General features: G+C 35.5%; 1 protein-coding gene across 1 annotated transcript; it reads left to right on the top strand.

The window, feature by feature from the left end:
• Positions 1 to 622: 622 nt before the first annotated feature.
• Positions 623 to 13,837, top strand: LOC129974959 (serine protease inhibitor swm-1-like). Its single transcript, XM_056087779.1, has 4 exons — positions 623 to 725; positions 4,139 to 4,312; positions 7,750 to 7,962; positions 13,699 to 13,837. The coding sequence occupies exons 1-4, from the start codon at positions 650 to 652 to the stop codon at positions 13,818 to 13,820; spliced, it is 585 nt and encodes a 194-aa protein (XP_055943754.1). The 5' UTR covers positions 623 to 649; the 3' UTR covers positions 13,821 to 13,837.
• The last annotated feature ends 628 nt before the right edge of the window (positions 13,838 to 14,465 follow it).

Genomic DNA, 14,465 nt, shown 5'->3' with positions numbered 1-14,465 from the left:
GATGACTTTTCGATTTTCGAGTTGTCCCTAATTTGTAATCCAACTGAAAGAAGATTTCATCCAAAAGAGGATAGATATCACCCATTTTGATGTAAGTGTCGCATATTAAGTTTCATCTGTCCAGCTCGTTGCCATTTTTTTTAAATAATCGTTTTCCCAACAGTTTGTTATTCAAAAACTGGATTCCTAATCTTTTGACAGCTACTCGATTAAAATGCCCCCCCCCCCTTTTCTTCTTTCCTTATGAGAAAGACAATAATGTTTTAATAAAACCGTATACCAGTGAGATTATGAGAAAGACAATAATGTTTTAAAAGATCGTATATCAGTAAGATTATGAGGAAAACGATAATGCTTTCATAAGACCATATACCAGTAAGATTATGAGAAAGACAATAATGTTTTAATATCAGTAAGATAATGAGAAAGAAAATAATATTTTAATAAGACTGTCTATCAGTAAGAATACCAAGAAATGCAAATGCAGACATTTCCTCAGTTTTCTTGAGACCTTTCTCAGCAGATGGCTATCTTATCAGCAATTTTTATTTCCCGCTGATTTCGCTTTCTATTACTCAGCAATGGCATGCATAAAGGAGACTTGTTTGCGCCGTAAAACGAACCTGGTTATTGCAATCAACAGTTGAACATGTGGCTGTACAACATTAGGCACTTGCTGCTCTCTTTACTGGGAATAACGGTCAGCCAAGAAAAACCAAATACACGTAAGTTGAGTGAGAATTTATTTTTACATATTTATATTTAACTTCATTCATTTCGTGGAATTCGTGTAAAATGTCACTCGATGCTGCAGTAAAAAAAAAAAAAAAAAAAAAAAAAAAAAAAAAAAATTAAAACTCCCATTCATTTCTAATTAATTGAATATTTAGTTAATTTTTGCATTTTGATATGCTCTTTCTTTCTTTGAATTCTTCCTCTTGTCTTAAAGAGTAAATGTACGATTGAAATCGGGGCAATCGTTTAGAAGGAGTTGCGGAACATACATACATATACAACCATAATGACTTTTTTTAATTATATTGAAATGAGTTTCTTGAGAACCTCAGGTTTGCTGACAGACTTTCCTCACAGATGCAAGGAATTTCAATTGTTTGTTATATAGCTTCCATCCATACAATACTTCCTTACAATAGAAATATTCCATCATCCAGAGACTTTTATTTTATTTTTTACAAAATCAAGTATTCTTCTTATTCGAAATTTCAGATTTCATTGACTCATGTTTTTAGCTGCAATTGGCTGACTAGGTCTGAAAATAAGGCTTCCAGGTGGCAATGGGGGCATTCACTCGCATTCATACATATACACAGATGTTCAGACACTGGGTGTCCTGTAATAGACTGACGATTTTCAAAAATGTATAACAGGAAAACGGTTAAGGTTAAAAAATAATTCTTGTAGGAACTTCATGTGAGAGTGCATAATTTTTTCCTCCCACAGCTTTTGGTTTTAAGTTAAAAAATTGTCGATAGATGACGTTACAAGTCACTTTTATTGTTTTTCCCGCATGCAAATCATCAAAATGCACAGTCTCAGAAGGGTTCACTCTTTAAAAGGGGTGTTTTGTGACTGGAAGAGTAGTCGGGATCTGAAGAACAGATTCTGTAGGAAAATTTTGTGCTGTGATTTTTCATTTTTTAAAAGATTTGGAAAAATTGTGACGTATTTTTCAATCATTCTTTTATTTGCATTACTGTCTGCATCACCATCTGTCGAAAATTTTTTTAACTAAAACTAAAAATTGTAGAAGGTAAAAATCTATTTGTTTATTTCTGAATTATAGATATTTATATTTTTTTTTAACATTTCAGGACCTTTATTATAAATATTCCAGGCATTCTAAAATTACACGACTGCAATCAAATCATTTCTGTTAGTTACTCAAACCATTTTCATGTTATAGTTGGCATTATGTCTGAGATTAAAATTTCAGATTAAATGCATATAATAATGTATTTAATTCGATGGTTTGGAGAGAAATATGTCCATTGTTTTATATGAAAGCAAAAATTTCATATAAAATAATTCTTAATTTCAAAATAATTCCTATGTGGGCCAAAATCTCTGCTCCAAAAGCTTTTTCATACTTATATAAAATTTCAAAGAATTTGGAAAAAAAAAAAAAAATGAAGGGGCTGGAAAGTTTGAAGTTTGAAAAATTTTCATTTTTGAAGTTTGAATTATTTTGAAGTAGCATCATTTTTAATAAACAAACGCCTATAACTTTTAATTTTTTTCAATGAAATGCATTTTTTGTTTATGTATTAAAACTATAGATGTTAATGTATTACATTTATAGCATTTTAAAATTGAAATACTTAGCTTTTCAGTGATATTGAATTAATTTCCGTACAATTTTTCTCTAATTTTAATAAATTTTTAAAAATTATGTTTTATATAAAACAATAATAAAATAAATCAAAATATTTTTACAATAGAAATATTACAGGAATATTTTTTTATTTACTTTCTTTATTTATGCATTCATGCGTTACTTCGATGTTAAATGAATTTTTGTGTATGTGCAAGTAATTATCCTCTAATGATGCCATCTTGCTTTTAAAGTATTGAATGTTATAATTTTAGAAATGGCAGAATAGAAGTTTCCAATAGATTTCAAAAGAAAGATATATTCCAACTTTTTATTTCAGGTGCTGGGTAAAAGTTCTTAACTAGAGAAGTTTCACAATAAATGGAACCAACTGAAAAATTGCATAGCCAAGTATAACTTTGAGTATATATTGATGCGAAGTTTAATCAATTAATGGCAAAAGTTTGTTAGTTTAGTTATATTAACGCCCCATTTTCAAAGCAACACTTGGGCTATTTTGGGACGGACCTCGTAATTTTGGACCGCTACCACGTGACGAAAACGATACCTGAGCTGTCACCCGTCTCTCCAAATTTCCACACCATACCAGAGGGAGGACGTTTGGCCCTGACGAATTTAGCGTGCACCAAATCCGCTTACACAACGGTTCTTCAGAGGAATCGGGTCTCGAGCTTGAAACCCTCTCGTGCTGAAGCTGAGACCTTAACACCCAGGACACCGCGGGCCTAGGTAAAAGTTTGGAAATCAGCTGTATGTAAGAGAAAAGCTGTATAATATGAAAAACAGCTTTCAAATATTTTGATATAAAATTAGTACAAAAGCGAAAAAATTGAACTAAGATAGTAAAACAATACAACGCTGTTTCGATATCAATGGTTTCATGAAATCTAACTAACTTTGCTGTTAATTCACTTATCATTAATTTCCTCGCGTAAAATTTTCTTCATAGCAAGTTAATAATACTTTTATCTCTCACGTCGTAGCTAAAATACGTCGTTGTTTCTTATGGCACTTGTCATAGGCAAGCCCACTGACGAAATCAGTAATTTTTAGCCGATAAATTTAACGTCTCTTGTTTCGGTAGCTCCATCTAGGGTCAAGAGTACGACTTAGCTATCCATGCGGCACAACCCTTTTTATGGGGCGAACTTCATTCATACATTTCGTTCACTCATCCACAGATCGTAATTTAGACCTGAATCAGAGAACGATCACCTCTGAACCAGTACCCTCAGTGGTATTGTCTCGACTTGGAGGAATTTGTGACCACGACAGATTTATACGTGCACTAGTCACCTTACACAAGGAGAGTCTTCGGCCGGCGGGGTACAAACTCACTACCCAGGGAATGCGAGTTCAAAGCCTTACCAGCCAGGCTATCCAGGCACACGCGAAAATGCATTCCTCTTTAAAGGCTATGATTTCTAAAATTTGCATTTATCTTTCAAATAGGCTGAGACCTGTTGTGAAGCTTGCAATTGTCATTTGCTTATCTGGTGAATATGGGTTTGAGGTGCTCACTGTCAATTTATAGGTGCAATTGCTTGATTAGATTCACAACTTCGGCACGATCGCGTTTTTGGCGTTTCTTCCAGCTCTCATTTTGAAAAGAATGGACATATTTGTATTATGTTTTAAAATAGGAAATATTCAAAGTGATATTGGGGAATTGCTCATCTTTGAATTCGTGTTAGCCAGTTATCGCGCAGCTCTAAAGCCTCATAACCTTTTATATTCGACTTTGGTTGAACGGTGGAAATCTTAGTTGTAATATTCTTTTTCCAGTAAACTCGCAATGCAGCTTGACCGTGACCAACGGGACAGTCTACTGCCAAGATGACGGAAATGAAAACATCGCCTGTTTTGTTATGTGCAATGGAATATACCAAGGTCTCTACCACTGTTCTCGGGATGAAGGTTGGACCGAGGAACTTCCACGTTGTGTTACAGAGTTTACAGGTATTACTTTTAACGTCCTTTTAATCAGCGTGATTTGCTTCGTGTTTTCAAAAGTAGAATCTTGTAGTAACTCATTTCTGCTCTTGTGATTTCTTCATTTAAAACAGTGAAATTAGCTTATGCATCCTATCGCACTTGGTCATTAATGTAAAAAAAAGGAAGAAATCGGAAGACATCAGAAAATTACACTTCGTGATGTGCAGAAAAGACCGGACAAACAATATTTAATATAACCTGATTAAAAATAAATAAATTAACAAAATATAACAAATAATAATAAGAATTGACTTTTACTAATAATAAAATTTAATTGGTTTCAAAATTGTAGCCTTTTGCAGTGATGTAAAGGCGCAAACGCATATTGAAATTTTCAGCAATGGGCTGCAAGTCTTCTGCCTTTAATCTATCCTATTCCCACGGAAGCAATTGCTTTAGAGGAGCTAAATTTTTGTGTAGTTTAGTGCAAGCCCTAGATTCCAAAATGGATCATACATTGTAATCCACGGGATTGAGATCTGACGAGCATTAGGCCCACTCACCAGATGATATCACGTCCGAAAAAAGCGTTTTGCACCACTCTTGTCTTTTTGGCCTTGTGAGCCGGCGCGGAGTCTTGTTAAAACGTCCACTTTACATTGTGCCTTTTGGCCCACGGAAGTACAACAGCTTCTAGATTGTCCCGCTGGTACACTTTTTAATACATTTTAACACCCTCATCCACAAAAACTAGAGGCGTTTTGACGCTTGCGCAAATTCCGGTCCAGACCATGACCTATTTGGATGTTGTCGATGTTCAACAATTGCTGAGGTGTTTGGAGCGTCTACAGACGAGATCCTATCATTCTGAGAATTATAAGCTTGTTGGATAATAAAAAGTTTCTCATTAGTGAAAAGGAGCCCCTTCCAGTGCTGACTTGCGGCCCATCTCAAAAGTTTCGGCATCTTTGGAGCCACGCGAGTTTGTTTTTTTCAGTGCGAAACTGAACTTTGTGGAAATTGTAGTTTCAGCTTGAGCTCTGTTTTTACCATTCGTAATACTTATCGGCCACTTATTCCCATTTCATAAGCAATTTTTTTCATGGAAACCCTCGGATTTCTTTGAACTCGCTTTTTGATGGCTTTGATTATTGAAAATGTTCACCGTGCGTTTTCATTCACTTCCTGGATGTAGACCATCATTGTCAATCTCTTTGAAACGGCAGGTTGCAACAGACATTGTTTGCTGAGGTACATTAAGCAAACGAATGATTTCAATGCCTTGCTTAAGCAACTCTAAAATTGCCATTCTTTTGCTTGACATTGTAAAAGAGCCAAAAGACAGTTTGTAAACTAAGAAATGCATTATAAAGTATTTTATAATTGAAGTGATACACAAAAAGAAACGAACATAAATTTTTTTAAAAAAAATTAGTTAACTTCTGTTTTATGATGCAAAAACTTTGTCCGAGATTTTTTGCCGCACCCTGTATACATTTGCTTGTACAGTAAACGTTTTGCCAACAAGCTTTGGATTATACCGTGTCTGACTTGTTTAAAGAAAGCATATTGTTTTTTAGAGTCTAATTTTGATCATCACTTGCTCATCGCTTTGTACTAAGTTTCTTAAGATCATCTATCATATAAATTGCAAAATTTTAGCGTATGTGCTTCAACCAGAAGAAAGTCAACTCACTTAAGTAAAAGATCTTTAAAAATGAACCGAGATCTTTGCAAAACAGATTATTGAATTTCTTCTTTTTCTTTAGAGTCGTAATGTTTCGAAATTAGAATTTTTTTTTCCCACAGCCATGTGCTTTATGCACGTTGCCAGAAGTAGTTTTGAGAAATTGCTATTTATCTTTAAGCCACAGAGATGCGTTTTTCATGGGAATCCAAAATCAGATATTCGTTAATAAGGACAAGTCCTGAAGTTGAAATTTCGGCAAGTCTAAATCCCTGGACGAACTACGAATGCGATCATGTGATCTACCATTTATTCAACAAAGACAGAAAGATGTTAGATGACGATAGAGAAAAGAAATTAACGACTATTGGAAATGTTCTCAATAATTGATTTGTAATGGAATATTTTCGGGGCATCACTCGCTTTTAACCTTCTATTTAAATGTTTATAGAATGAGTTTTTTGCAGTTTTAGTAAAGGCAATTAAAATTAACATTCAACTAAGCCAAATTAAGCATTTGTATTTTGATATTGATTTTCAGGACTTCAACTTTGCCTGTCTGTACTTGGGGGTTGTGAAACTGTGATTAACCCGAAATTCTCTATCTCAATAATCAAAATTGAAAAATAAATTCTGTTGTATGCTACAGAAATTCAAATAACTGAATAGATTATGGACGAATTGTGATAGCAAACAATAAGAAGTTCGAAGGAAGTTATTGGAGATGTTTTCGTAACAATTTAGATAATCTGAGAATCAATTTTTTATGAACTAAAAATAATTTTCAATGAATTACAGAAATGGGATTGTATCTCGTGTACAATCCTAGCCCTGGAATTTTTTTCTAAAGTATATAGAGGGCTAAATGTAATTAAAATTAAAACTCATAAATAATTTGGACGTTGTAGAAATTCGATACTTTCTTCAAATTTTTTTCACAAATATTATGAGGTATCAGGAAGGTTTTAGTGTTAGTGTTTAGTTTAGTGTGAAGGTTAAATATCCAAGTTTGTATTTGTAAAAAAAGATGCGAAAATATTCGCGTTCTGAGTAACGCCGCGCGTGATGAAATGGTTCACGGAGGGAGCAGTAAAGTAAATGAAAGACTTGCATAAGCCCTGGCTTTCAACAGGGGACGTGATCGTATTTCGCACAAGGTCTTGCGTTGAAGTAGTCGAAAGTCCAGTGGATTTTCTTATATATTCCTTATAAAAGAGATGGTGGAAAGAGCATTGTGAAATTCAAGTTCTCATTGGTTGTCAGGATGCAAAAAGGAGTGGGGGTATGCTGCTCGGGCAAGTAAGTTTTAAATGGCAGCAGTTAAGATAATGAAGTAAAATGTAAACAAAATTTAAATTAATTGGAAATTAAAGAAACAAAAAAATAAAAGGCGTTTAAAGTAGAATATTACGGGGTCTTTTAATACGTGGATTCAGAGTGTATCTAGGAATTCAGAGCATAGCTACGTTATCTTAAGAGTCAAGATTTTTAAAAAATTTAATAGCAATTGTTTTGAGGAATTTCTTTAGTGGGAGGGGGGGGGGTAGTAGAGGGCCTTTATTAGGCATGTGCCAGTGACAATTACAAAATTTTCCAATTAAATTATTTTGTTGAATTGCAATAATTCTTAAATTAGATTTAGCAGCATAGCCCCAAACCGGAAGTACGTATGTTAAAATTGAACGCAAATTCCGAGTTCAGTATATCAGTTAGTGATAAATATCTTAGAGCATGTCGATTCCTTGAGTCTAAATGAAAGATTTTGATATGACAGGTTTATCCAGTGTGGAATCATGCCAAAAGAACGAAGTGTACAGTGAGTGCCAGGGCCACTGTTATAGGAGCTGTAGCAACAGCGATAGGCCAGCCTCTTGCGCACAGGACATTTGTGTGGGAGCCTGTGTCTGTGCAGACGGATTCGCAAGAGATACGGAGGGAACCTGTGTACCTGAGTCTACATGCGCAGCTAGTAAACGGATTAATAAAGGTAAAAAAAAAAAGAAATAGAGAGTTAAAAAAACCCACTTTTATTAGTGTACTAATTTTTTTTTCGTATTTTTGATATAATTCCTAATATTTTATTGAATCTCAGGATAACCAGAAATCAATTTTTCTAAAATTCATTAATGGGTGGCACCGCATTCACATAACCGAAATTTAATTAAAATTAATTTATTAACCAATAATCAAGTTTTGAAAATATTAAAACACAGTGTTTTTATGGAGAATACAAAAATAAAATTTGAAGTGTATAATACATCTATAAGTCGTTGAAAAGTTGAGTACAAATATAATACAAATCAAGTTAAGTAAATGTGTATAGCAATACTGGAAAATCTCTTCTCTAAAAAACAGTCAAAGTCAGTAAAGTTTAAGTTTATTAAGCTTAAACCGAAACCTCTTTCATCCTATTTATCAATGAAGGTTTCATTTAATCTCAATTAATGGCAAGTGTTTCATCCTGAAGTGGTGGCAACTGACGCAAATTCTTCATCCAATTCTAATAATTTCTCTTTCTTATTACAATAATTAACTCTGATAAGGAAAAAAAATGAAGATTTTGTAAGAAAAGTACATATTGTAATGAGTTAAAAGTAAAATAAAGGTGCATTCACTTAATCCAGCATGCATTTCTGCTAAATACACTCATGTCCAAAATTAAGGTGACAAAAATGTTTTTCAAAGTAATTCTAAATGGCTACCAGTAAAATGTAAACAAATTATATTTTATATATTGTGAAGGACCGGCAACACGATATTAACCTTTGTTGTGGAAAAAAATGTTGTTTAGCATTAGTTTTTGAGGAACTACTAAAATTAGACCGTTTAGGCATTTAGGAGTTTTGCCTGCAATTTTGTGAATATTGCATTAAAACAAAAAAATTAACCTGTTTCCAGTGAGAATGAATTCTTATTATCGTTTAGACGATTCCTTGAAATGGAGAGCCGTTGGCAGGCTTGAAGTTGGGCAGTCTCAAGCGAAGATGGCTCGATCATTACAACTGGCACCGAAAGTGGTATCCAGGTTGTCGAATCAATTCCAAAGAAGTGGTACTGTAACCAGGAATGCCGGACAAGGCTGTCACAGAGCAACGGCGCCTGCACAGTATCTCTATTTGGCATTTAGCGTACGATGGCATAGGCTGACAACGGCTCCTAAACTTGCTCTTGACCTTGCTGCTGCGTCTGGAATAAGAATTTTCAGACAAATGGTATACAGACGTCTAGCAGAGAGGGTCCTTTTTGCCCGGCGACCAGTTGAGTGCATCCCTTTAACTGCATCAACAGAAAAGCCCTGTTGTTGTGGTGCCGAACACATCAGTCTTGGGCACAGCAAGAATGGGGGCGTGTTCTTTTCAGTGATGAGTCAAGATTTACCGCACAGAGTGATACTCGTCGAATCTTCATCTGAAGAGAGCGAGGAGTTCGCTATCATCCCTCCTAGTAAAAGAAATCGACAGATTTGGTGGCAGAGGAATCCTTGTCTTGGGTGGAATAATGTTGGGCAGTCGTACACCACTGCACGTCTTTGATGCGGGTACTACCAATGCACATAGTTATAGGGATGAGATCCTTGAAGCCTATGTGAGGTTGTCCTGGGGTACTTTTGGCTCAGACTTCATGTTTATGGACGATAACGCGCATCCACACAGAGCCCAGATTATTGATGATTTTCCTGAGGAAGAGGATATTCGACGTATGGACTAGCTATCGAGGTCTACGGAACCCCATCCTATTGAACATGTTTGCGATGGTCTCGGAAGAGCCATTGCACAGCGTAACCACCCTCCTAATACCCTCTAAGAGTTAAAAGTCGCTCTTTTAGGAGAATGGGCTTTGTTGCCCCAAGCATTTATGGACACCCTCATAAACAGTATGAAAGCTCGTTGTGAAGCCTGTATAGCAGTGCACGGTGATCACAATCCATATTAGACAGACTTTTCCCGAGATAAATGCTTTATCTCTAATTTATAATGTAACACTTTTTGATCTACCCTGTTTCTTAATTCCCAATTAAAATCTTTTCCATGTTGTTATGTGTCTATGTTCTTTCTTCCATTGTAGTGTACCTCTGTGCCAATTTCGTGGCAACACAGTGAATAGCTTTTCATTTTTCGCAGATTTTATGTTTGTGACCTTAATTTTGGACATGAGTGTACTTAGACTAGTGGAAGATTATAAGGAAGTTCTGCAATCGTCGGTTGTGACATCAAGAGGGGATTTGAAAATCTCCCCCATCGATTCTTCAAGAGTTATTAACAAAAATTGCTAAGAAAACTATTTACTTAAATATTACTTAATTCTGTGTGGTACTAATATCCAAATTGAATTTCTTTTATAATTATTTTTAGTTAATGCAGCATTTTCTTATCTTTCTTTTCAATCACGGAAGAGAAGAAATAATTTTCTAATTAAAATGGAGCATCTAAAGCCTTTTTTTTACCCCCCCCCCCAAATTGGACATTTGATGAGAATTTTTAAACTACGGTTTAAATAACAGCATAATTAACAAATTCGAATGTATTCATCGATAAATTTGTTTTGCATACATCTGTTGAAAACATTTAACGTAGATTGATTAGAAAATAAAGTTTAAATACAAATGGAAAAAATTATAAAATAAAATGCAAGTTGCTAAATTGTTATCAATAGGTCACTTTCTTCTGCTATCATCACATCATGTGAGATATTATTCTTAGTTCAAGACTCGCTTTTCTTGATGTTTGATGACTGAAGATAACTTTGCACTCGGTAAGTGTTCCTTCATTTGTGGGAGAAGAAAGTAATCAATGCTGTCTTTACCAGACTTATATGTGACCATTAAGTGACACAACATCTTCCACTTGAAATTTTACTTCAAAATCCTCGTTTGGCTGAGAGTATAAGACATGGCATTGTCGCGTCAAGATATGGCATTATTATTTAATTATTCTTGCCGAATTAAGTGCAAGCCGAAAGATGCTTCCAAAGAATCGCCATCCTGTGTAACTGCTGTTGACTTCTTTCAAAATAGGAACCAATTTATTCTCGAGCAGGCTTCTTTATTTCATAATACATCACGCGAAACTTATCGGCGATGTACTTCACAAGGTCTGTGAATCGCATTGAAACAAAATAATGTTACAGATACTTCCGTTGGGTTTTTTTCTATTTGTTGGTCGATGAAGAAAGTCTTATAGGAAGAAACGACGAAGATATTAAACACGAAGACACGAATACAAGGACAACAAATATAGAGCCGAGACGAACACGGGCAACACACAACACAGCACACTACAACGAAGTGTAGCCCACAAGTAGTAATCGGTAGTAAAAATAACAACACCACACAAAGTGGCCAGACAGAATTCAGCAGAAGGAGGGAATCTACATAGCTTCACCCTTTGGTCTCTCCAAACGTCTGCAATTCTCCACTGTCTCCTCGCTTTAGCTGAATCGAACTGCCGACTCAATACTACAGACTGGCTACTCTACACACGACCCGATGCTGCTTCCACAATAAACACCAGAACTCGGCACACAGCTCAATTCAGCAATCGCTTGAGCTCTTCGCTGGATTGATCAAATTATTCGCCGTAGACTCTTTACTCGATTCGTTTCACGATTACTACTACTCTTGCTACGACTGACTTCGGTTTGAGACTGCCGCCCTTTTATAGTTCCCGGAGGCGGGTAGAGAAGGTTCTGGACCATCAGGCATATTTCGGTTCCTATTGGCTGAATCGCTAAAATTCTGGAAGTTTCCAGTAATATATATTTTGTCTTCAAAGTCGCCAAATTCGTCGCCAAACATCCAAATTGTCTTGAAGTTATGAGATCGCTGATGCTGCACTCGATCAACATCCAACAGAGCTGATCGTAAAGCGGTCTTTCTAATGACTGAACTAACCGTGCCGGAAAGCAACATTACAGGTTTGTAATAGGAACAAGCGTCTATAGGCACAAGGAAACTGAGGTAAAACTGATCTATAAATGACAGGTAATGTGATCAGAAAAAAAAAAACATTCTGCTAGATTTATTTCTTCAGATTTATTTTATTTCGATTTGTTTATTACAAACTATTTATTTTCTCTAACTTTGGAGAAACATATAATCTTCTGTCATAATCAAGCTTATAAACTCTTCCCATGGAAGAAATCTTATGACTGAATCCTTTAACTAATGGGGCAATTGTTACACTTACTATTCAGAGTACGAATTTGATGTCATGCAACTCATTTTACCAGAATCCTCATTTGTTCCGCACCGAGAAAATTCGAAATATTTTTAATTGTTCTATTTAAAGGGATGGTGTACGTTCGCAATCACCAGTGGACGTGGATAAAAAAGCCGCTGCAGATGATATGTTGTTTATCCCCCTCCCCCTGGATTGAACACCGATTCAAACCAGGACAAGAGATCGGGGAGAGAGGAGTGCAGTAGCTTCTGAGGGTAAAGACTCCTGAGCACCCGAGGGCAGAAATCTCTTCCATATCAAGATGACACTCACACACTCGTTTGCACATCTCTTTTCTAAAGGGGAACTCTTTCACACACCTTACAAATGGAACACAGGGTAAAGAACAACCATGCCCGAACGCGAGGCGCCCAGATCACGGGGAAGACGCACTACCTCTAGGCTAGGACTCCGGTGCAGATGGTAATCGGGCAGATGCAGTATGAACCATGAGATTCATGTTGTGACCACAGTCATGTTTCTTTCAATAAAATCTGATTACGCTGCTCTTGTTTTAGTGCAGGTGTTCAATATATTTTTAAATGTTGATCAAGAATGGCGGTTAAATTCAGAGACAGAACAATTCCATGAGTGGTAATTGTAATCGCAAATGACTCCTGTAGTTTCAAAACGGATCGAATAAGATAGGGTTGATCTTGCTGGTGCTTTACAACTTCAAATTTTTGATCATTTGAAATAATCTTTAACAGTTTGTCTAGAAATGGTAGTTGAAGAAGAAGAATGGTAATTTTCGCGAATCTGCAGAATAGATGACCTCAAGTGCAAAGTTCACACTGCTTTGCAAACTCAGAAATAAAAAAGAAAAAACAGCGTTTATATTATTGGTCATTTTTATGTGAAAATAAATAATGAGTAAGCATTTAAAAGTTTAGAGGTGCTGAAAAAATGAATGAATTTAAAATATCTTATTTAGTCGAATTTTTGAGCGTCAATAAAGCACTGACGTAATGAATCCAGCGAAGTCACTTTCTATGTTCAACAAACGAAAGGAATTTTAAATTGAAGTAAAAAAAAAAAAAAGAAGAAGAAGATCCTTTGAAACTATTATAGAGCCTCCTTCGGTTCATTCTTATCAGTTTGCCGTCCTCGTTTTCGCCAGATGGATTGCATGGAACTTGCGGAAGGTGTGCTAATGTAGAATGCAGACGTAATTGGTAAAAATTCGTGGTGAAGTGTACATTTGGAAACGGATGTTTTGTATTATTTATTACAAAGTAATAGTTTGTACTTATTTTGCTTTAATTATTAAATTATTAAAATTATTTATTTGCTTAATTATTAAAAAATATTTGTGCTCTTTATTACAAACAAAAAACACTATACGTGTCTACAAATAATGAACTCTTATATGACATCATTCGTCTGCTAATTATCTTTTAGAGAAATGATGACAAGCCAATGATGTGTAATATTTTCAGGGTGCATATAGCTGTTATAATAAAACTTTAAAATCGGTTGCATTGTTATATCTGTATCTTTTGCAGCAACCTCCAAACCCCCTTCAGCTGAAGAAAATGCATGCGATGTCATTGCTTGCAGGTTAACGTGCGGCTTGATTGCGGGGAAACGTGGGGTATGCATCGACGACCAATGCGAATGCGAGTGATGGAAATTCGTCCTAAAGCACGGAGTTGAAGAAAGATATCTTCAAGGATTTATATGTTGGTGTAAAAAAAAAAAAAAAGAAATAAATTACAATAATCAGGAGATTCTTGAGTTTATTTCTGTTTCACTTTCTGAACGATGACCTTGAAAATAAAAATGAGTAAAAGTATTCGCCCCTCGATTCCGTCGCATTCTGAAGCATTTTGTATTGAGGTCCATCGTACGCGAAGAGAAGCGACTGCGCATTTCTACGCCATTCTCCTTCGCCACCTGCGTCGACAGTTTTCAGTATGATGACCACATAGTAAATTTCATTTATCTAGATGAATGCAATCCCGAGAAATCACGCGTACATGAATACACCGAACGAAAAACAATGAATCCTTTTGGAAAATAAGTTCAAAATTTGACACAAATCTAAGAGTGTGTTGAAAACCATACGCCAAATTTCAGCTCACACATTGCCTTTCTTATTTATCGTATTCTCACGATACGGGCGAGCAGACGGACTGACATTCCGTAGTTATCTAAAATAATTTCCGAAATGGGATAGAAATCTTTCATTTTTGTACGATATCAAATATCACCCATCTGGATTATCATGTTTTATTCATTTTCACAGGCATATTTCCACAAAATTTTCTTT

This window comes from Argiope bruennichi, chromosome 7 (assembly GCF_947563725.1).
Source record: "Argiope bruennichi chromosome 7, qqArgBrue1.1, whole genome shotgun sequence".
Lineage (NCBI taxonomy): Eukaryota > Metazoa > Arthropoda > Arachnida > Araneae > Araneidae > Argiope > Argiope bruennichi.
Note: the sequence above shows the minus strand (reverse complement) of the source record. Positions and strands in the feature narration are given on the sequence as shown.